At 40.8% G+C, this 24,382-nt stretch overlaps 2 protein-coding genes across 2 annotated transcripts; both read left to right on the top strand.

The window, feature by feature from the left end:
- Window positions 1-1,323: 1,323 nt before the first annotated feature.
- Window positions 1,324-3,810, top strand: TRH (thyrotropin releasing hormone). Its single transcript, XM_058032096.1, has 2 exons — window positions 1,324-1,516; window positions 2,393-3,810. The coding sequence occupies exons 1-2, from the start codon at window positions 1,324-1,326 to the stop codon at window positions 2,968-2,970; spliced, it is 771 nt and encodes a 256-aa protein (XP_057888079.1). The 3' UTR covers window positions 2,971-3,810.
- A 7,476-nt stretch (window positions 3,811-11,286) lies between these two features.
- On the top strand, window positions 11,287-23,225 carry RBSN (rabenosyn, RAB effector). The gene is made up of 11 exons (XM_058032074.1): window positions 11,287-11,825; window positions 13,057-13,200; window positions 15,012-15,112; window positions 15,717-15,762; window positions 15,857-16,018; window positions 16,916-17,157; window positions 17,972-18,042; window positions 19,708-19,794; window positions 20,218-20,320; window positions 20,760-20,834; window positions 21,718-23,225. Exons 1-11 carry the CDS (start codon window positions 11,663-11,665, stop codon window positions 22,795-22,797), a joined length of 2,274 nt encoding a protein of 757 aa, XP_057888057.1. The 5' UTR covers window positions 11,287-11,662; the 3' UTR covers window positions 22,798-23,225.
- The last annotated feature ends 1,157 nt before the right edge of the window (window positions 23,226-24,382 follow it).

Raw genomic sequence — 24,382 nt, 5'->3', positions numbered from 1 at the left:
TAAATGCATTCAAAATGCATTCAAAATGCAGCTCTCTGAGAGCAGTAAAAAAAACCAAAAAACCACAAACCAAAAAAACCCCCACACCCCTAAGTTACCTCAGAGCTGTTTGCATAAAGGGTCCAGAGGCAGTAGACTATAAGTACAGAGACGTGAGCCCTGCAGAGAGCACACGGCAACGCTTCTGTTGGACACTCCGTGTGCCTGCAGCAGCAAAAGGGCAACTGAAGCTCAGGTGCACAAACAGCTTTAAAGGATTTGGCAGATGCATCAAGCAAAAATCTGAAACTACAAATCAGGTAATTTATCAAATAATTTCCTTTTTAGCATATTTTACCTTTCTGTCTAAAGATTGCTCTGAGTCAAATTGCCTATGTGATGTTCTTAGGGCTATTACTCAAGGATTTGATCAGAACTGATAAAAACCTGCCAATAAAAAAAGGTAATGAACTCATTTTCTATTTGGGAAATTTTGTAGGACTTCATAAAATTGTGCATTTCTTTTATGTTCTGAAGATATAAGATAAATGACTTCTACAGTAGTATTAAAGATGTATTCCATTCTACTGAAGGAACTCTCTTTACTGTAAAATAAATCCCTAAGCATGTTAGGAATTCAGTGCTAGCTAGAAGAAATAGGAAAACACTTGGTATCTGGGCAAGATGTAATAGAGGATACAATTATTATTATGTTTCTGAAAAAAATATAAGGTACTTCCCTCGTTTGTTTCCATGCAAGATATCTCCCTGCCACACAGAGCATAGCTGTCTTCTTAGCCTGACAAATACCCAGCACATGGCTACTGTAAATGTATAGAAAAAGACAGCAAAAAACTAGTGGATTATTTAGGTTTGCCTTTAACTAAGGGTGGAATGGAAGTGCTGCTAATCTCAGTATCATTTTAAAATTAACTCTTAGCAAAGGGAATTGCCTGATGGAGATAGCAGGTATAGATGTCTACACCTTGTGCATACAGAGTTCAAGGGGGAAATAATGTTTGCCTCTTGACAGAAGGCAGAGTAAAATCACTGTTTTTCAGAATCACCTGTGCCTCAGGAAGTTCATATCATATTTATTCTGCCAGAAAAATGAACTACCTGGTTTTAATTATGAAGAATTTAAATGATTTGAAGGATAAAAAACAAACGGAGAGGTTAAAAACAGAAATTAGGAAAGACCCTAAGAGACTTCAATCCCTGCAGCAGTGCCATGTTTGTTTTTCAGTGTCTGGAAATATTGCTGTTATTGCTAGGTTTGCTTGGTCCATCCTCCTCCCCTGTTGTTCTCTGTCCAATTGAAGTTGCAGGAACCCCTGTCCCAAAATGCCATCCATCCAGCTGCCACTGCTACTCCTCTGCTTGACCTTGTGTGGTGTTTGCTTCAATGGGGGACATCTCCTTCCAGAGGAGAGTGAGAACATGGGAAAAAGTCCCCTGGATGACATCCTTCAGAGATCTGAAAGCCTCATTCTTCAGTCTGTCCTCAAGAAAGCTGAAAAGGAAGACATTAATAAAGGTATATATATTACTGGGGACACTCATTTGGTAATAGCATAGCACTTGATTGGGATCATTAGATCTCAGAAATCAAGGTATGACTTCCAGGTCTTAATCTTTTTACTTAGCACTGGAACTAAGGGGAAGGGAAGGATAAGAAGGCTGCCACAATACACTGACAGATAGTTCTTCACAGATGCTTTCTTTTCTAAGATCTATTTGCCCAGGAAAGGCTGTACTATCCCTAAGCAGCTGCTGCATAATAATAAGGTAGAAGCTTGTCAGAGAAAACCTGCTTGTCCAGCAGGTATTTCCCTAGGGAAGCTCCAAGAGGTCCCATGAAGGACATTCTGCAGCTGTGGACCCTGTACCTAATGTAAATTTGAGGTGGGGGTGCTGCCATTCACCTACTGCCCTGATCCACTGGTGCCTACCCCCCAACAGAGGCAGGCTTTTTCCACGGCTGGGAATGCTAGAGGCTGCTCCAGTGTCTACATCTCCCACCTTGTAGATGCTATGCTACCAGTTGTCACAGCAAGGAAGATCAGACTCAGGGATTGCAAGAAACAGCACAGAGGTGCCTTCCAGTAAATGGGAGCACTGGGTCCTTCCATAGTGGAAGACGAGCTGGCCCCAAGTGCCCACAGGAAAAGCCATTCTCTCTCTTCACATCAATGCTGAGAATTGGTTGTGTTGATCCAAGCACTGAAATATTAAAAAGAGCCTAAGAATGAGTAAGATATACTAATAGGGTTATGACTGGTAGCTGGTAGCTGGAAATACTGGGTTGGCTTTCAAAAAGCAACAGATTATGATCCTGCTCCACAAATTCCTATTACAACTTTCTTAGAGAAGATTATGGGGTTTTATTAACCTTATTCTTTTCCTTGGACAGAATCAAATGCCCCTCTGCTACAACGGCTTTCCAAAAGACAACACCCCGGGAAAAAGTACCTAAGTAATCTGGAGAAGAGACAGCATCCTGGAAAAAGAGATGCTGAGGGAGAGGCATCTTATGGAGACATTCAGAAGAGGCAGCATCCAGGAAAAAGGGAGATGGAAGATGACCTTGATGTCTATCTGGAGCTGAAAAGGCAACAGCCTCCCGGCAGAAAGTCACTGTTGGATCAGTTTGCTTACAGCCCTAGGGCACAGCTAACCTACACGAATGAGTTATCCAAAAGAGAACATCCAGGCAGAAGATATCCGATGTATAAGCACCAGCGTCCTAGCAAAAGAGGCTGGAATTATGAGGTAGATGTATATGGTGAGAAACGCCAGCATCCTGGAAAAAGGTACTGGAATTCTGACAGCTCAGATGACACAGGTCCCTGCAACTTCCAGGAGACATTCACTTGTCATGAAGGCAACTTGTTGCTTGATTTAGTAGATGATGTTAGCAGAGACAGGGTAGAAGAAAAGCGTCAGCACCCAGGAAAGAGATCAGCATGGGAAAATGAAACAGAGGAATGAGAAAATAATTGTGTAGCACTTGCATTTGGTGAAGTAAACTGCCAAAATCACCAAATCACCAAAACATCCAGTTCACTTCTTTTTGGCTTCCTGCTGCTGACCTCTGCACCTACCTTTAAGTGTGTTAATGCTCCCATCCAAGTTAATGGCTTTGTCACACACTTAAAGCAAAGGAACTAAAGGACCCATCTGAATGGAACAGGCAAGTACTGAGAATCTTCAATTTCCCCACTTTAGGAAGAGTGCTTATTTTCTTAGGAGCCCAGACCCCAAAATAATCCAGCTGTGTGTTCCTAAATGAATAAAACAGGCTCTTAAATTTCTGTTCTGACGCTACTGAAGTAGAATAATTATATCGTTTTCTCTCACATCAGAGAAATCAGTAAACAGTGAGGAAGAAAAAAAAACATATGGCAATTGTTACAAAATTAAACAGAGCAGGTTTTCAGTTCTAAATAATAACATTCTTGACACCTGAGTTCTTGTACACTACAATCTGTCCAGACAGTAAAGCACTATAGCGAGACAGGAACAGTTTCAGCTGGAACAAAATAAATTTGTGACTTTATATTTTGTCTTGGAACTGGCACAGGAAAACCCTCTTCACCTAAGAGGCTACAGAGTGAAAATGGTTAATGCATCCCTGAACATCTCAAGCACATATTGTGACCCCTACTGACTGTGTACAGCCCACACAAGAACTCCCACCCTGGTGTGTCCACACTTCAGTCATGCCACTTGAAATCATGCCTTCTCCTCAGGCATTTAATAATAAAGCAAGAAGAGATCCTTCTCTTTCAGTGAGGATTTCTGATTTTTCTTCTCTCAAAGGAATGCTTTTACTTTCTGTGGTCAGATTTCCAAAAGTGTTTATTTGATATGAGTTATTCAATAAACAAGAATAGTCAACTCTGGTGTCCTTATTGGTTGTGCAAACACACTGCAATAATGTGATAAACATACAACCAACTCAAGCTAAATAAAATAACAACGAAGGGTATTTTTCTATGTACAATCTCCTTGCATGCTGGTAGTCAGCACATGCTTGTACTTAAAACTATTTCATTATTGAAGTGGAAGGATGATAGGCTCCCTTTTAAGATCTTTCACCTGTATGACACACATAATTATGCATCTGGGCTAAACTCACATCAATTTTGTCACACACTTCACAGGGAACTTGACAAGAAGCTGATTTCCTGTTTGTGGGTCTAAACACTAGATTTACTGATTTTTGCAATTGATATGCAGTTACTGAGCACACTGTGTTACTCATATCACTTCTTGTACATTCGAAGAGGTTAGAGAACATCAATATTTTGCTAAAATGTTATTTTTACGAACAAATGAGTATATTTTCCATCAACGTTCATCCTCAAGATCATAGAGACACATCAGCTGACTTGGAACTCTTCCTCAGTTACAGAAGTCAGCTTTGCAGAAATCAGTTTAGCTACCCTGAAGAAAAATAATTCATCATCTCACAAGTTTCACTGAAGTTAGATGCTCACAGGCTGATCAAGACTTCATGTGGTCTTTCAAACAATTTCTAACTTTGGAGGTAATATGATGTTCAGTATGTGACAATGGACAGACATCTTCTATTGACAGGGGGCTTCTAATAAACAAGTGCTGAAATCCTTAGAGAAGATAGGTGAGGATATTCCATATACTTCAACTTCCTTCAGCACACTTTCTGTATATGATGCTTTTTAAAATTTTTCATTTGCATTTTATCAGGGAAAAACCGATTTATCTGAAGAATACCATTTCATATACCATTTTTGGCAGTGAATCAATGCTTCTTAAACCTTGGGGAACACTACTTGCTATGAAATCTTCAAAATAAGTGAAAAACAGAAAAGAAAAAAATACCAATTGGGTAAACATGGGTTACAGCAAGGATTACAAAAGTTCTTTTTTTTTAACTCACTCCAGTATTTCAAAATGTCCAGATTCTTGTTTTAAGCAAAAGGACATTTTCTTCCAGTATCTGCATGAAAATTTCACCTCTATTTATTAATTTCTTCCTGTTTTCTGCAGTGTTGCAGACATACTAACAGGCAAGTACACTCTTTCTCCTACAGACATCATTCTCAGAGCATTGACTACCACAGGGGATTTCACACTTCTGTGAATATGAAGCACACACAAGCACAGGTTCAAAGTTAAGTATTTGTCAGATTTATCTACACCTAAAAAGCTTTTTGACTCTGGAGTTTGGCTAAGAAACTAAGCAGAAAATAGGCAGCTTCTATCCTATTATGCCATGCTTATTTGAATAGTAAATATAGTGCAATTTCTTAGCAATATGAACAACTTAGATACAAATATACTGTTTAGTTATAACATAAGAATTAGCTAATTGCACATCTCTCTTTCATCATCTTATTTTTATTGTATAACTTCCTCTCACTGTCACTTTTTATTAGAACTTAGGAGAATTTAACAGCCATGCAAACATCCACAAGTGACGAGCTTTTCTCTGTCACTCACACGGCGACAGCTGCAGAACCAGGCCTTACAGTTGCACTGCTCCCTGAGGAAGTGCTCTATCTGTCTGTCAGACAGGCTGGGGCTCTTCAGGAATGAGAACAAACCAGCAGCAGACTTGGTCCAAAGGTCATGGAAGTCAGTAGCAAAATCTGCAGAATCTGAATTAATTCCACAGAGCAAAGCTGTGCAGTGGCTCTAATGTGGCAGCACAGTTACGCAAAATCTCATTTCTAGCTCTAATTGAGACTAAACCCACCATGCACAGATGAGTTCTTTGTTGATTCCACTGCAGTTTCATATATCTGGGTATTATTACCAGTTACTGAGACATAAGGGAGCTTGATTTGTAAAGCACAGATTTTACAAGTGTCTTCAAAATGAGTTTTGTTTTTAATGGGTCGAGAAAGTTCATGTGAACTAGCTGTATAATGAACCTTCCCTGCAACTGTTTTCAAAACCTCTCAGTATTACCGTTCAATGCCCCCTCCCACACACTTATGAGCCTTGACCTCTTTGCTGACCTACAGTAATTAGCATGGGCTGAGTGTTTCCGAGGGACATGTGGCCCCAACAAACAACTTTATTACTACTTATAATGGCTCATTAGTTGAAGAAAGTTTGAAAACAGCATCATCATCACCACAGCTGAAGTAGAGTCACTGCTTCCGTGGTAACTCAGTTAACATTAAAGGGTCAGCTGCAACTTTAAAGCATCAGTCAGGTCAGGACATCGTTATAAATAAAAAATATGATTGAAAAAAGTCAAGTGGAGAATGCAAGAGGGATGACACTGTGTGAAGTCTAGATTGTACAGAGACATGACACAAAAAATGAAGACAGAGAAATCCTTTTGATTCTAGGAAATGGGTATGTGGACTATCAGCATTGGAGTGGAGAAGCCTCTCTTCCCCTTCTGATAAGAACAGCGTGAACACCCCTGCAGGGTAATGAGGAAAGGCTGGACACAAAGACTTTCAATAAAACCAGATGGGAAACTCCTTGAGAAAAATGAGCTAATGTACCTGCCTTGAGACTACTTTTAGACCTATGTGAAGACATTTGTGCTTTGTTTCCTTGATGAAACCAATACAGCTTATATGTACTAAGAAGGAAACAAAGGAAAGAACATTTGTCAGGTACCAGCCAATTCACCTTCTCTGGTTCCACAAGATGGGAGGAGCACTGGCTGGAGGAGTGTTACTAGATCATAAATTGTATTGGTACGCTAGAGCAGGATACTTGTTTCTGATACACATGGGCATTCAGATACCAATACAATAGAATGATCCCAGCCAAAGGGTGAAACCAGCTCTTGAGCTTATTTCAGACACTGTTGTTTGAACTGACAGCCAGTGATCCAGACAAGACAGCAGTATGCCACAGAAGGGTTGACTGAAGGAACACCTTCCTCACTTACAGCTAACATTTCCTCACTTTCTTCCTGTTCATACACATTGGAAAGAGGAGGAATCTGGACTTCATAGATTGCACAAACACTCCTACAAAATGGAATGCGGGTAAACGAGAATCCAACATGCCATAGTTACTTCATTGCCATCTTCTCTCTATAATGGATGTAATTAATATGATGCAGCATAGACTGATTGGTATAGAAAACTAGGGGAACTGATCTGAAGAGTCTGCCTGAAATATGATTGTTGATTTAAAGTAATTTTCACAGAGAAGCATATGTTTTCACCATGAATTCCCTCTTGATTTTGAAGCTGGTACTGTGTGGGGTGTCTGAAGAAGCTTTGTGAAAAAAGAAGAGGAAGAGGAGGAAAGTCAAGACAAATGAAAAATATAGTAAGAATTTATGAAAGGTTCTCTGAGTCAAACAGTCAAGACAAAGAGCAAGTGATGTTGAAACACCACTTTGAACAAGCAAGTGGTGTTGAAAAAGAGAGCAACAACCTTACAAAAAATCATAAATCTTTCCCTATAAAATACCAACTGGTGGGGGTATTCTACTTATTGCTTTTAGACATGCTGTCTTCAAGAAGGGCATCAGTTGCTGCACAAGCCTGTAGACAAAAGAGAAGACAAGAGGCTAGAAGAGACAGCACCCCAATATGGTGTACTTGACATTTGAAATGAGCCCTGAATGGAATCCAGGCATTGTGGTGTATGTCTCTTACAGTTAAACCATTAAATTAAATGTAAATGCAAAGAAATTCTGAATCTTCCCATCTCTCCTCTTTATAATTCACCTACTTTATGTAAGTGCTGCCACTCCGTGGCACTCAGGACCAATATGACAGATTATTCAGCAGTGTTAAGGGACCAAACAAACTTGAGATGATGACTGGCTTGCAGGTATCCAAGCAGTTAATCAACAAATCAGATAAAAGGGGCTCAACAAGCTGCCACTCTTACAAACCATGAGGCTGTCGGTTTGGATTGATGAGACTGCAAACACAGTAAAAATCATGGATTTGGCATGGAAATGTAGCTTCTATCCTGTCTACACAGACCAATTAAACAGATTTGTTATGTATCAAAACGTTTAGTATAAGCAACTTGAGTATACTGAATATATGAGCTTTGGTAAAATGAACAGCAACATGAAAATATTTTAGTTCTCTGAACTAAATGAAAAAATACAGGAAATTTTAGGTCAGATCCACCTGAACAAGCAAACAAACCATCTTCTCTGATAAAATAAAAAAAAAGATCATTAACATTGTAAGATGAGTTTTGTGCTACCTATTTCAATGTTAGGAAATTTAAAATTAATTTTTAAAAATCTATCATTAAATTATAAAATTGAATTTAGGTAAATTTAGAAAACAGCATTAAATTAAATTAAGGGACCGTTTTGTTTAGGGAATATTTAGGGAATACAAAGAATATTCTGAAGAACAGTCTGATTTTTCACTCTGCTTACATTCTGTTTAGAAAGTCTATACTGAACTCAATGCTGTTAAATTTCAGGTATTTTAAACCTTTTTTTCACTATGTTTGTGAAAAAACATTCCACTTGAATACCCTGAGAAGTAGACAGGCATCATTAGCATTTACCTCGCCTGTGCAGAGGTCAGATTCCCATTATTAAACATTCCAAATAGTACTGAAGGTATTACAAGAAGTCGAAGAACACAGATGACGCCAACTGGAACATATTTCTGATTGAGCTGTGCCTCGGCTACAGGACCAACTGCATCCCCCTTCTCAGCCGTATTCCGAAATTCAGTCCACTGAAATTTCTCCTCTTGGACATCAGTAGCAATTACCAATTTAGCAACAGACCAGGTCCTAAAATTCACAGTTAAGAGTTATCACAACTCACAAACATATTTTACCACTTACTTTCTTACTGTTTGCAAAGGACCTTGACTGTGGCAGAGGAGTTACCTAAGAGATGTGGGCTTTTGTCATCTGAGCTTTTATATCCTAGGGGCAGGATGAGGCAGTACAAGTCCAACTTAACTGCTGGAGCGAGCCCTTCTGTGCTACTGTTTGCTTGCATTCATTCCCTGTGAACCATTACTGATAAAATGAAGCCCCCAAGAGAACCTGTAGAATTGCAGTAAGGTTTAATTTGTCCCCAAATACCTCTTCCTATTGCAACTAGCTGGATGAAGACAAATTAATTTTTGAAGCACTGTAAACTGAATTGCTATAGATTGATCTGGATGTTTTCACTTTGTGAACACTCTCTGTATGGGGAAGTGTGATGAGACTGACCAAATAACAGCAGCCGAAGTCTTTTTGTTTATACCAGCACTAAACTAGATCGTGCTCAACATCTGTTAAGGGATATGCAAACTCAAATTTCCCTTTGAGGAAACTGATAGCATTCCCACACATCACTATATCTGGCCTAACTTTGTAGTATCAGTTCTCTAATTGTCTCTGAGATATTTCCAGTAAGTCTAATACCCTCATAAAGACCCAAATCATATTGAGAGGTGGAGTCACTTCATGGGGAATGAGTTTCTCAGGAAGGGATGAAGTCCACTTATATTCAGAAACAGGCAAACAAGTGGCATTTTTCTTTAAAAACGCTGAATTAAATTTCTCTTTTCAAGAGTGATTGACACTACACAGTGTTTTATCAGTACTTGAAGAAGATTCATTTGGTGAGATGTGTTCTCATATCTGAGGTGAAATGTAGAACATGCAAAGGAGCACAATTAAGTGAAGACACAGTGAAATGTTTGATTTCCTGTGCAGACCCCACCGTGCCATCATCCTCCTCACAACTCACTGCAGGCAGTCCTCACTGCATGGTTTGTATCCCAACAGGAGGCTACCAGACTTCAATTGTTCTATTTACCACTTTAATTAGCCTTTAACACTTTATTTTTGAAATAGAGCAGTTAGTGAAGCTGTGGAGAGACAGGGCTGAAGAAACAGCTTGCTGTTCTGTACAGCCTCGCTTTTCCTTACACACCTGATTCTTACTACCTGGGAACGGCAAGACAGGATGGACTGCCCGGGTCAAGAGGGCTCACAGCCCACGGCAGGAGAAAAACCTTTACAGCGAACGCGGGCGCAAGGCACGGCCGAGGCTGCTCCCGGACGGGCTTGGGGTGCCATCTAGTGACCGCCACGGCTCCCATCCTTCACCCACCCCTTTTTATGCCCGTTCCCTACACATTCGTGACAAATCAAGCACATGAAATGGGAACCAGAAAACTGAAACACCAACAGAAACCTCCCTAAAAGTTCTGCGACATGGATCTTGCAGTTCTTCTATAGACACGTGTATCGCTGTAGTGTTCTTTCACTGCTCAGTGAGTTATAACTCACTGGCCTCAACCGAGGACAAAAGGAGCAACAACGAAGGCAGCTGGTGCCACTTGGTGGCGCAGGTATGGCTCACCACCAGGAAACTGCCCGGCTCCAGCAAATCCAGACACCACAGCAGGTGAATCCTCGAAGACGCTGAGCTTCAGGCTGGTTCTCTTCCACCCCACTCTATCACGATCCGGGCTGAAAAGCTTTAGAAGGGCTTAATATAGAGGGTAGAAGAGCAGGGCATGATGAATCAAAGTCCCCCTTTAATGGATAGGACTCAAGTGTAAATAGCATTGCCACGAAAAAAATCTCTGCCTCCAAGAGCTTGTAATCCCAACACATGAAGCCAAAGTGTGGTCACACACTCCTATTGTTTCTATTCGACTAGGAGTGTGTGAGAGAAGGGACTGCTGCCAGCTGAGACTAAACAAAAGCCGGCATCAGAAAGGGGGACACTGGAAATGCGCTGCCGTTGATTCACACAAATCTTTGTCAGGACGCAAGTAGTGGGATTCCTGGGCTTCGTCTACGGCTGAATACGCCACCGGCTGTTCTGGTTTGCAGTTTTGGGACACTTCCTTTAGGAAGATTAGGTAGGCTGGGAAAGGGAATGTGGAGCGTGTTGGTATTGGCAGCGGTGGTCCTCTCGAGCGTACTCAGCGGTTAGGACACTCAGCACAGACCCCTCAGCGCTGTGGGAACGGTCCCAGGGCACCGGGGCGGGAAGGGGCGGCGGCGGGACGTGTGTCCCCTACATGACAGAACCGTCCCGTCCTGGTGAGGACTCTGTCACCGCAGCTCTGCGGGCCCGTTACCGGGGCCTACTGCAAGGCGGCTGGATACAGCGAGCGGTCCTGGCCTCAGAAGAGACAGCCATCACGCTGCCGGCCCTCCGCGTCCGCTCCCGACCAACATCGATAGCTCGGCACTCGGCAGCCTCCCCGCCGTGTCGGACGAGCCCTCCTTGTCCCCGCCCTTTCCTCTCATCGATGGCTCAGCGCCCGCCCCGACCTCAGCCGCCGCTCCCGGCAGCCGGGACAGGCCGCGGCCGCCCTGCTTTGTAGACAGTCACCGGCCGCCCGGGCGCTGACGTGAGACAGGCCCTGCCCCGGGAGTTTCCCGGGCCGTCCCTGGGCTGTCGCTGGGCCACAGACCCTCAGGCGGGCGGAGCAGCCCTCAGCGGCCTCCCCCCGGCGGGCGGTGCGCCTCAAGCCCCGCCCATCTCCCTGCGCGGCCTCTCTCCTGCCCTGGGCGGGGCCTGCGCGGGACCGGAAGGGACCGGGAGGGACCGGGAGGGGAACCCTTGGAGGGGCTTGCGCCCAGCCTGGGGCCTTCTGCCTTCTTTCATGCGCCGCCGGTCGCACGGCCCTGGCCTGGTTCGTTTCAGGCAGTGCCTGATGACGATGCGGCCCCCGCATCCCAGCAGCCGCTGAGGGCAGCGCGCACGGCCGCGATGGCGTCGGGCTGCCCGGCGGCCTTCGGGGACCCGACCGAAGTGCGCGAGGGCTTCCTGTGCCCGCTGTGCCTGAAGGATCTCCAGGCGTTCCGGCAGCTCCAGGCGCACTACGAGGAGCAGCACTCGGGCGAAGACCGGGACGTCAGGGCGCAGCTCCGAAGTAAGGGTGGCCGCGGTAAACGCGTTCGGCTTGGCCGTGGGAAATCCCTGCTCGTATTTCGAGTGCTCCCAAATGTCTGACAACAATAAAATATTAATTGAAGGGAGTTACAGGCGAGGTATGCAATTCCATTCTTCCGTAAATCTCCTTGGGCCAAGCACAGTATTCACCTTCTCCCGATACTTTCCATAAATTGATTCTAAAGCAGGGGCTAACGGGCGTTGCTCTTCAAATGTTTGATTTTATGCACAATTTTTACTATTGACCTTTTTGGGGTTTTTATTTATCAGAAAACTCAAAATTATACTAACCCAGTGAATACCCAAGAATTACTTGAAGACTGTGGAGAATATGGAGAATCTCTGGTACTTGCCAGGTTCCAGTTCAATAACTTCTTGTTTTGACAGTAGATAAAACTGTGGTTGCAGTTAAAGTGTGAAGTTAAGAACTGTTGTTACATGGTAAAGTATGTGGATGGTGGAGCTAGCAGATGCTGGGAGTGCTCCATATCTGTTATGGATTTCCGCCTTTCAGTAATGTTTGGAAAATCTCTTTGAATTTTGTTTTACTAAGATACTTCCCTTATTTTACTCCCTTGTGTACCCAATGTCATTTTGTATTGACAATGTCATTTTATATTGAGAGAAGAATGTTTAAAATCTAGTGAAAATTCTCTGTGGTTCCTGCAAACTCTGGTTTTAGTATGCTCGAGGTAGTGGCCTGGCAGTCTTGATTTTTTTCTTTTTTTCCTCTTGAGATAGATTTTTGAAGTATTAACTAATTTTCTTGGTGAAACCCTAACCCTAACACTGGACTGTTACAAGCACACTGAAATTGGTAGCTTGTGCAATAAGACAAGGCATGTGTGGAACGTTCTTGAATCTGAAGAAAATAATAGGGAATTATGAGAATTAAGATAAAACTGTATGATGCCCCGTGCAGTGAGACAGGTACCGTACTTTAAGATATGTTACTGTTTTACAGTGAAGTCTGACAACGGTCTTCTCTCTTGTCCTTAGGACCTCATGCTGCTTTATGACAGACAACAGAGAGCATTTTGTGTCGTCTGTGGTGCTCTGGACTTCATTTTTCTTCTAAGAATATTTTGAGCATAAATTTATCCAGGAAAAATATTTCTGCTAAAAGACGAGGAATATTCTATACTGGCTTCACATGAGAAATATTTGGTGCCTACCTGATATGTTAGATAACTTGGGTTTATTTTTTTTAGATTTAGTCCAGAAGGCCAAAAGAGCAAAGAAGAAGTTGCTGAAACAAGAAGATGATGACAGAACTGATTCTGGATCTCAGGAACGATATGAGTCATTCAGCTATGGTGGAGTAGATCCATACATGTGGGAGCCTCAGGAAGTAGGTAGGAGAGCTAGGAAGCAATACACAGTGGGGATAAGTTTTGGACTCAGTCGGGAAAGTGCTACATTATTGCTGAAGTGGCTTGGAATTGTGTCTGTGCTGCACTGGATTCGCTAGCAGGGGTTATGGTTTGCACACTGACTGAGCAGCCTATTTGCATTGGGTGGAGTGTGGGTAAAACATGGTTAATGGGGAGAAGAGAAGACATGTATAGAATCAGTACCCAAACTCCCCTTCAGGGAGCTGTTAGTCATGTCATTGTTGCTGTCCTGCTGAGATCTGCTTAGTCTGTGTTTACCTCTGTGCAGCTAGCTTCATCTTCTGACTTTACAAAACAGAAAACCCACTAATTAAGAGCTAAGTTATAAGTGTATAAAATCTCTAGCTTTTGGGCTACACTTAAAGTAGCTGTTAGTTTGCATGTTCAACACAAAGATTATCCATCTATTTAAACTTTTTTTCCTTGGATTTGCGGTGGCAATCACCTCTTATTAAAAGGGGGCTCACTTTAAAATGACCAAGTTATAAAACCAAACAACAAACAAACTCCACTCCTCTGAATATAAATCTACATTTGTAGAATTTCAAGGATATTGACTGAGCCTGTAATTATAAATACTGCTACTGGCAGTTGCTTGTACTATAACTGAAATACCGTGGTTATTTTTGGAGAAGGAAGCAGCACCATCTTTTGTGGATCATGGGAAAATTTCCACTATGGTGCTGCCAAACTAGGACTGAGTCCTTTGGGTCTGCAAGGTCTGAGTTCTGTATATTTCTTTACTTTTGACTTTGTAACTATCTGAACAGCAATCATAGTGTAAATATTAGCTAAGAATAAGTTTAGGGAGAAGGTTTATGAACATTAGAGAAGTGAGAACTGCTTTCTGATGAGCGTTGAGAAGATAAACCATAGAGATTTTGGCATGTGATTTGATGGAGCAGTGAAAGGGATTGTGTCTCCAAAGTAGTGGCTTAAATCAGTGACCCAGAGGGACTCTTTTGCTTCTATGAATGCATCTTTGGAGATTTTTGGTTACCCCGTTAGCATGAGGAAGTGAGATTCTTACATTTACATAGGTTGTAGCAAAAAGTAACATCTGATTTTGAATTTTGCCAGCTGGAAGAAAGATATTTTTTTGGGTTGGTTGGTTAGTTTGGGGTCTTTAGTTTTTTGTCTGTAAGTTTGATTTTTAATACCTCATCCACCTTGCTTGGAAAAGGAGTAATCTTAAACCAATATTATTGACTATGAATTGTAGATGTCTTAGAGATGATGCTGTATAGTTCTTTTCAATACTTGGTGAACAGTTTTCTGCAAATCTAAACTCTCATCAAGGATTTGGTTCAGGCCCCTAAAGGTCTAGAGATGATCAGAAATCTGAAACAAAACTGCTGCTGCATAGACCTTCAGTAATCCTTGGGTGTGCTTCTTTCCTTTGCTCAACATGTAGCCAGGAAACTAAAGGGAGCTGGTTTTGAGAACGCTGCTAGTAGGTAACAGCTTACCAAATGTAATTGTAAATGTAATGAAGATGGAGAAAAAAAATTATTGCAGATTTTCTTTTTAACACAGTGCTGCTTGTTTTCTGTAGTAGAAGTAAACCACTGTTTATTGCTAGCCTGAATATTAGGCTTTGACTAGCATGTTTTATTTACAACAACACTGTGAAAATGTAGGGTTCCAATGTGTCTTTAAAATTGAATTTGAACATGATAAGGGTGAAAAGAAGAGACATCTGTCTTTCAAGTGGCATTTTAATCCATACAGAGTACTTGGGTGATCAGGACAACTTTCTGTTATCCCTGCAGGTGCTACGAGAAGCCATCTTTCTGAATTCAAGAAACACCGAGCAGCCAGGATTGATCACTATGTAGTTGAAGTCAATAAGTTAATAATCAGGTTAGAAAAGGTAAATTTGGTGCTTCTTGATATTCCAGCCTTCTAAATGTTTCCTAGATTAAAAAAAAAAAAGCTATTTCAGTATGAATACATTTTATAAAAGGTCCTAAACTCTGACTCTCTTTATGCATTACCTTGAGAACTGTGCATGATTTGACTCTGTGCCATGGGTATTATTTCTGGTTCTATGCACCATTTTCAAGCTGAAGATGCTACTTTCACATGCTTCAAGAGCCATTTGTTCTCCTGTTTTATTTTCTCCATGTTTACTTCACTAAATTGCTCCCCAATATTTTTATCATTATTCTTCCAGCTTTTCATTCTTCAAAATCTGCCAATGGTACACCTGCATTTTGGCTCAGATGCAGTTATGTTGGCTGCAAAAGATTATGTCCAAAATGTCCTGATTTGTACAGGTTTGATAAGTCATTGTTTAGCACTGGTATGAATATGGAATTAGAAAAAAAATGAAAGTTGCATAAGTCTGGTGTCAAACCAGCTGAAACTCCTCTCTCTTAAAAAAAAACAGGTTTCTTTTTCTTGTTGGGCTGAGTTGTGTTGGGTTTTTTCCGTGCAAAAGTATAATCTTCTTGAATGTATTTATCTTCAACCAGCTGACATCATTTGACAGAGCAAACACTGAGTCAGCTAAAATAAGAGGTTAGTGTCAGCTTATCTGAGACTATTTGCCCCTATAGACTAACCAGCTGAGGAATCAATTGAACACTTATGTGGTGTATATTTCTGCTCACAGCTATAGAGAAGTCTGTTGTGCCTTGGGTCAGTGATCAGGATGTTCCATTTTGCCCAGACTGTGGCAGTAAGTTCAGCATCCGAAACCGACGTCACCACTGCCGCCTTTGTGGGTCTATTATGTGCAAGAAGTGCATGCAATTTGTCAGTCTTCCTTTGGCAAGTAAGTACTTAAGAGTTAATTCTTTGTTTTCTTAGCTCACTTTGGGTGCATCCTGGCTTTTTGCCATTAGAAAAAAATATGCTTCTAATAGTCTGGCTCTGCAGAAAACTTCCATTCAGTTTCATGCAGACTCTTGCCTGTGAAGCACAATACAAGGAATTATTTCTCCACTCTTTTTCTCTGTTCTTCTTCAGATTTGGAAGTGTTGCATAACACTGAAAAATTTACCAGAAGTAATAGTCATAATAGTAAATAAAAAAATACTAAGAAGTAAAAAAATAGAAACTCCTGGTAAATATAAGTATTATTTATTCTACTGAGTACTATAACTATGGAGCTATTAGCTTTAGGACCTGCCAAGGTTCCAATATTTTGGATTTTTCCAGTTTTGTCTGTGTTGTCCAAATGTTAGACCTTGGGACAGCAACTTAGGGAAATTTATGTGTAGGTCTTTAAGAACCACTGGAAACTTTTATCTTTCTCATCTTGCACTGGAGAGCAGACTGTATGTTCTGTGGAGATAAATGACATTAACTGTGCTTTTCAGAGTGTGCAAGCACAATGCCTGGATGCCATTATCATACCTGTTCTACACATTGTTTTGTGACTGTGCAGGCTCAAACATGAGAATGCTTGCAGGCATAAGCAATGTCGGTGATGTTCAACAGTCTGCTCTCTAGCTAGTTTTAAATACAACAAGATTTGCAGTGAAGACCCAAATTCTGACTTGCAGTCATGGTTGTCATGCAATCCTTGCATGTCTTTCAGCAGACTGTTTCAGCTTAGTTTTTTAGTACCACCTGAATGTAAAGTTTATGTTAAAGGGCAGTTTGTTTGTGTTGGTAAAATCTGTTGGCTTTTCCAGTTACTGTGAAATTACATGTGTATAACTTTCAGGCAAACTCACTAGTGCCAGCAGAGAGGCCTTGGGTTCTCATACAAGCCCAAACTCCTCACCCAGCAGTGTCCACGGCTCCCGCCGTGGCAGCATTAGCAGTATAAGCAGCGTGAACTCTGTTCTGGATGAGAAGGATGATGAACAAATACGTTGTTGTCAGCACTGCAAAGACACCCTGTTGAAAAGAGAGCAACAGATTGATGAGAAAGAATACACACCAGAGATTGTGAAACTCTATGAGGTAAGTCAAGCTCTGTGCTACAGCATATATGTCTGCATATATGGTCAGTATTTGACTTTTGGCTTGTTACCTTATGTCTAAACTCTATGACTTAATACTGACTTGTATTAGAAGAGACCATTGGGTGTTCATGCCATGTAGCAAAGACATATCTGAAATGTTGGGATCAATTTCAATATAGTATTTATAGCCCACATTAGCTTCCCACGTATTTTTAAAATGCATCTTCATTCTCATCATCTGGAGCTAGTAGTTCAGACATGCCTCTCTCTTAAAATTGTGAACTTGTTTAAACCAGTGAGTGATATACTGTGCATTTGATAGCTGGGCTGCACTGGAACTTGACGTCACCACTGTTGCCATCAGTCCTTACACTGATGGGAAATGCATTTTTTGAACCATCTCTATCAACATTACATTCAAATGCTTCGCAGCAGGTACTGATGATCACCAGATACCTTTTCAGTAGAGTTCACAAGCTCCCCTGGTTAGTATTAATTAGAGTTTTTGTTGGTGCTCTTGTTGGTGAAGAGAGGTAAGGCTAGAAGTTGTCCAAGTCAGCCATTCAAACAGCTTCAAGATTCAAAGTCCACCTTGTAGGGGTACAGTGAGTCTTTCTCTGTTCCTGACAATGCCATATGTGTTCTGGAGATAACTGGAGAGTCTTCTCATGCTGAACAGTTAAAGTGCCTTTCAACCTGGTTAACTTCAAATCTGCACAAGCAGCATGAAAAGATTCATGTCAACAAGTTCTTGCATTAGTATTTTAATGTCAATTCTTTTTTTATACATTTTGTTTTAATATTATAACAAGAAACTCCGACTCTGCATGGAGAAGGTGGACCAGAAGGCACCAGAATACGTAAGGATGGCAGAATCACTAAAGTAAGTCCCATTGCTGGCTAACATGTATTTTTCCTCCAAGTGTGAGAGGTAGTAAGGAAGTGGTGTACTAAGGCCGCAGGCGTGTGTAACTTTAAAGAAAAATCAGTGCTTTATTATCTGTTGTCTTCTGGATGCTCTTCAACAAATTAGTACTGAATTAATTATTAATGGTAACATACAGAGGAGTATGTTGTTTGAGTTGTTAATTTTTTAAAGCCACTTCCCAGTGAGGCATTGCTGTCATACTTTGACACATCATCTTTGCAAAAAAGGGAAGTACAGGGCTTGCAATTACTGTGTAAATGAGCCTCTTCAAAACAGCTGCAGTAAGCTGTTGCTGTCCTCAGCTGGGATGCTTTGGCTTCCAAGGAGTGCTAGCAGTAGCAGATCATTAGAACACTTCTGTTCTGTGTAAAGCACCTTCACCTGGCAGTTGTTCTGCATGTAGCTGGGTACCTTGTGCTGCAGTGGTTAAGCAACAATCCTATGTTTCAGTTTTGTGTGTAATTTCTCACAGTACTATTCTCTGACCGGGGTAACTTAAGTCTCTCCAGCTCTATCTGCAAGAGGTTGCCAGGTTATAATTTTGGCTCATATAGTGAGAGAAATACATGCATTGGTCTTTGATAGGAAGCATTTCCTTTTGAAAAGTTGAAGTTAATAAATACTGCTATACCTGTCCTTTAGATCTAATGATTGTAGAAAAATTAGTAACGAGCATGGTTGTAAAAACACTCCTCACAATAGGAAGAAGTACAGAAGGTGAAAAACCTGCTAAGATGTTACTGCTTTTTGTCATGAGTTCATGAAAGATTGGGTTATGTGGCTTGGCAGCTGGAGAAAAGTAAAAATACAGATGTCTTGGATAATAGAAGTAAATGTCAGAAAACAACAGGCTTGTTATGGGTGAAATTAAAGATTTCTGACTAGTAGTGTGTCCTGGAAATCAGAATCCTGTGGATAGCAAAGTTGCTTTTGAGAAAGTGATGCTTATAATTTATTTTTGTGATATAAAAGGACAGGGAAACTAAAAACTCATGAAGAGTTTTCCCCACTAAGTCCTAGTTTGTTTTATCAATAAAGTGGCGACTCTAGTAAAGTGCCTGTAATAATTGTATCCCCATATGGTCAGTCATTTACAGGCATTTTAAATACTACACCCTGCCCAGCATAGTCCTTTGCTTTCTGACAAATGCTAGTGGAGGTAACTATTGTGCTTTAATGATGTAGTTAGTTACTTAGAGATTTTTCCCACCAAGTTGTCTGGAAAGAAATCCCCACAAAATAGATACATTTGCTAAGCATATGTATATTTTAGATATTACTTTAGAGTGGCATTTTTGTGTTAGAATACAGTTTCTCCTAGAGTAGTAAGTAATAATATATAAGTAATAATAATTTTATATATATTATTAAATAATTGTGTTTAATCATAAATACAGTTATCTTCTATGAAGTGTTTATGTTTGCAAAATTATTATAATTTTCCACTTTTGTCACAAAAAAAAAGTTTTTTTAAACATGAGCTTGAAATAAAATGATTCAGCCCTTTATTGTTAGCAGTTCTTATCATTGTTGAATCTTGGTCATCTTGGATAACTAGTAGTGTTGTACATGTTGTTAACTGGATGCATGACTTACAGTAAAGTTCTGTTTATTCTTTAGTGCTGGGGAGTCAGCCTACAACCTTGATCATGCTAATGACTTGAGGGTGGAGATTCAAAAAATGTATGAATTTATAGATGCGTTAAGGTAAAAGATTGTCTCTCTCCCTTTTCCCCCCAGCATGTATGTATCTCTGTTATGACTTAAATGATTATATGGATGATCAATATGTCTGCTCAGTTTGAAAGAGCATTTGAAAAGGTAGATGCTGTTCCTGTACACCACTGATTTCTACTTCTTCTCCAGCCTTAAAATTCATGCATTTCTCTTCGGGAAGAATAAGCATAGAGGAAACAAGTAGCAGCACCATTGAGGGGAAAGGAATTGTTTGTTTTGGTTTCTTTGTTTTTCTAAGGCTGAGAGTGGAAAGTGTTGCAAATTGTAATATCCAAAACTGTTTATCTAAAAGAACATCAGAAGTTTTTGATCCAATATTGTCTCTCCACTTTTGTGGCATTTTTCCTGATTTTGTTTTTGAACTGATGAAGCTGTATGTTTTCTTTGATTCAGTAAGAAGATTTTGAGTCTAGGCTTGCACGAAGATCCTCAACCTCATCCTAAAATACTACAACTTCAGCGAATGATAAGATATTCAGCTACACTTTTTGTTCAGGTGAATAGAGCATATGCTGTGAGATGAATGTACATTTTAGATTGTGTTCTCTTCTTTGCCAGGCATCCCTGTGGTTTGAAACTATTTTGACAGGGGCCTTAGTTCTATACATTTTCTGCATTTTCTGTAGTTCTCCTAATGACTTATGATAGCCTTAAATAAGCTGTCTTGAACACAGATTTTTCACTCAGAGCAGCATTGCGCCTGGGGAACCCAAGAAGTGTGTGAGCCTTGGCTCTTCCTCTTGCTGAGGTATGAGCCCACACAGCAGTGCAGGTGTGGCAGCAGAGATGTGTGGAGACCTGCAGCAGGGACTGCAGTGTAGAAGCATCTTTGATGTGTTTGTGGGGTTTCTGCTGGTAGTATCTCTCTTCTAAAGGGCTTGAAAAATGGGCTGAATACCTGCAAGCAATGCTGTAAATATTTCAATTTTTGCCAGGAAAAACTGCTTGGCCTAATGTCCCTGCCAACTAAGGATCAGTATGAAGAACTGAAGAAAAGAAGACTGAATATGGTAAGACAGGTTGGGATCTGTTACATCTTGTTTCAGGCTTTCTCTTAGATACAAGCCTGGGAGCTGTGTGGGGATATGAGTCGCTGCCTTCAACACTGGATTTCAGTTTTTTATTTTTTCATGCATATTGTCCCATCCCCTTTATCAGGGATTTGCCTAGCTGCTGCTTTGTTCTTCCCAGAACAGAAGTAGGTGGGCACAAAGGTGGACATTTCTAGGAAGCAGCAGGGAGTTGGGTGCATGGGCTGTTTCTGCTGCAGTGTGTGCAGAGTAAGCTCTGAAGTTAGTGTGTTAGTTTATACTGACTTCAAAATTGTGTTCAGGAATTCACTCACATAAGTAGAATTTGGAAAATTCTTTTGTTGGTGGGAAAGAACATACTAGAATAAGGATGCCTCTGCAGGGAGAGAGGCTTTTTTTCCTTTAGGAGGGAGGATATCTTTAATTATAAACTAAAGCCAACTTCATCTTGAAGTATAAGTTGAGAAATTAGAATAATCCCACTCCAAAAGCCAGTGATTCAGTGACCTTAAAAACTGATGTTCTGTGTAATATGATTGATGTCCAGATCAATCTAGACCACTCTTTGCACAGCTGCATTAGGCATTTTTTTTCCTCTATAAAGAGAATTGTTGCTCCTAGTTTCCCTCAAGTTTGTAGAGGCAGATGTTGTGGTTTTTCATCAGTATCATCACAAACTCAAGGGAAACATGTAAGGAGTGGTATGAAAGTAAGAATCTTCTGCAAAGTAACCAAAATGGCAGCTGATCCCTTTAAGCGTCAGCCAACAATGTCTTAAGATCAGCTAACTTGTACCTATGGATACTTAGAATGAAATTTTTCAAGCTTGCAGTGTTTTATTACTACATGTTTTTTGGTTTAGGTTGCTCTTGAAGCACAGGGAAGACAAGAGGAAAAGCAGAAGGAGTTTATCTCCATATCTGCATCTGCAGTTAACGGTGATGAAACTCACATAAAAAAAGGAACAGTCAAAAAATCTGAAGGCTGGTTGCCCACATCTAGCATTTCGAGAGAGAGCGAGAGAGCAGACCCACTTCTTCAGCAGATTGACAATATCACATCCTTTATTAAGCAAGCAAAGGCAGCTAATAGGATAGATGAGGTCCATACATTGCAAGAGAACCTGATGCAGCTTCAGGATGAATATGATCAACAACAAACTCTGAAAGCTATTGAGCTTTCTAAAAAACAAGCAGAAGAGGAGGAGATACAGAGGGAGGAACTTCAGGTCCTTCGTGAAAAAGAGTGGGAAAGAGAGCACCATAAATTCATGTCTCAGCATTCAAGGACACGCTCCTTAGACTTCAGAGAAGTCAAACAGCATTTGGATGTTACTTGGATCAAAGGGGACACAAGTTTTGAAACTCCTGTTGAGCAGCTGCCAGCAAAAGAGCACTCAACCTTCACACTCAAACCCCAGAATGTCCCACAGTGTGACAAAGACCGTGATCAGCCAGCCTGTCTAAACCCCTTTGAGGATGAAGCAGATACCCCTCAAGTAGAAGATCCTGCTAATCCATTTGCCAAAGACACCTCTCCAGTCGTTTCTTTCTCTAACACAGCTCAGCAAAGTGATAAAAAAGAATATAATCCATTTGAAAGTGAGGAGGAGGATGAACAAAGTAATGGAGCACCTGGCAGTACTTCAAACCCCTTTGAAGAGGATGAAAATCCATTTGAAAAGCCTGGGGGCAGTTGGAATTCAGGGAATCCATTTGAAGAGGGATCCTCTATCAATCCCTTTGAAGTGGAGGATGGCAGTGAGATCTCTGGAGAGGAGGCTATAGAGGAAGAGCTGCTTCTCCAACAGATAGATAATATTAAAGCTTATATATTTGATGCCAAACATAGTGGACGACTGGATGAGGTGGAGGTACTGACAGAGAACTTAAAGGAACTGAAACACACCTTAGCAAAGCAGAAAGAGAAATCTAACTGCTGAAGCAGCGATAGGGTTGTGTAATAATTCAGTCTGCTGTCAAATATGGGAAAGTAAAGCAGATACTTACAGACAGAAGTACAGATCACAAGAGGGAATTGGGAAAGTCCTGACTTTAAAGCACTTTCATTTAGACATAGCCACTACTACGCAGTCTTGAAGAAAGAATCACTGAGGAATGCTGCTGGTCTCAAAAGCTTAGAGTAAGAAATTTTAAAATAACTTTTTACAGCACTTTTTAATGCTAACTAGTCTTACTGAATGCTTATTTTGGTCCAGGGGTTAAGTGGTAATAGGGAACTATGATGTGGAAGTGGTTGGAATATTAGTTTGCCCTCTTTCCTGCTTTCTGCTGTAGTGTTGGCCTTTCACGTGTGGCTTTGACTAAAAAGAGATGAAAACTTTTCTAAAACTTCTTCATCTTCTCCTGACCCAGGACAGTTGAACTGCTAAGGGTGTTCTGGCAATGTGTTGTTATAGAGCTACTGTGATGCTCTGGGTACTGACTGTACAGACTCACAGATCAAGTTTATGCAGTGCTAATCAATACATAAAAGGGATCTTAAGACTGAGAAAAACTTTCTAACTGATCTTAGTATGAGTAACTTTTTAGTATCTGTATAAAGATTCCCAAGTAAAATTTGAATGCTTCATCACTTCTGGTTTCCCATTTGCTCTGAGCGAAAATGATGGTGTTGTAGCATCATGCTGGCTTCAGGCCTGCTCATGAGGGAGCAAGCATTTGCTTATTTCCAGGGAAAGGAGCATCAGGCCAGCAACACTTCTATCTGTAATATAAAGGGTGAACCTCCAATTGCTTATTACATTATGGAATCTACACATTCCTTTAAATCCTCTGGGTGACAGAATGATCATGTTTGTTATATTTTTGAGAGTGGAATATTTTGTAGCACCCAAGCAACAAAAAATTTTCTTTATAATGGAAAGCTGAGATGCCACTGGAATTTTGTGAAAGCTGGGAGACAAAGTCTGGCTGCAATAGTGCCAAATGGCAATTCTCTCTCATGTTACATTCCCCTCGGTTTTTATGAAAATGAGGCATACCTATTTTAAATAAGGAACTTCAGATTGCAGACCTCTTGTTATCCTGTGGCCTGAGGGATGACCTGGTGACAGCGAGTACCTGTGATGCAGGAGGACCTACAGCTGGGCAAATGCAGGGTTTTTGAGAAAGATGGAATCTAACTGCTTTGATTTTTATCTTTGAGAGGCACAGACCCATCAGCAGGAATCACTGTTTGCAGGAGTGGTGGTGGTGAGTTAATCTTAAAGGGTTTATTTAGAACTGAAATAGAGGAAAATCAGGCAGATCACACTGTATAGCACTAACAATAGTGGCCTTACTCAGAAGCATGAAATTCTGTGGAATGGGACATATCTTTTAATCATGTCTCTGATATTGGCATAGCTGTAACCCCAACACTGCTTAAGATTTTAGAGACAAGTAACTCTGTTACCTAAAGAGCAGGAACTCTGGTTCCTAGCTGTGAGTAAATGGAGGTAGGGACTTGTGGAACTGTTGTTTAAAAAGACCAAACCATCTATATCCTCAATTACTACAACTAGC

The sequence above is a fragment of the Melospiza georgiana genome, chromosome 11 (genome assembly GCF_028018845.1).
Source record: "Melospiza georgiana isolate bMelGeo1 chromosome 11, bMelGeo1.pri, whole genome shotgun sequence".
Taxonomy (NCBI): Eukaryota; Metazoa; Chordata; class Aves; order Passeriformes; family Passerellidae; genus Melospiza; species Melospiza georgiana.
The sequence above is the reverse complement of the archived record's forward strand: the minus strand, read 5'-3'. Positions and strand labels throughout refer to the sequence as shown.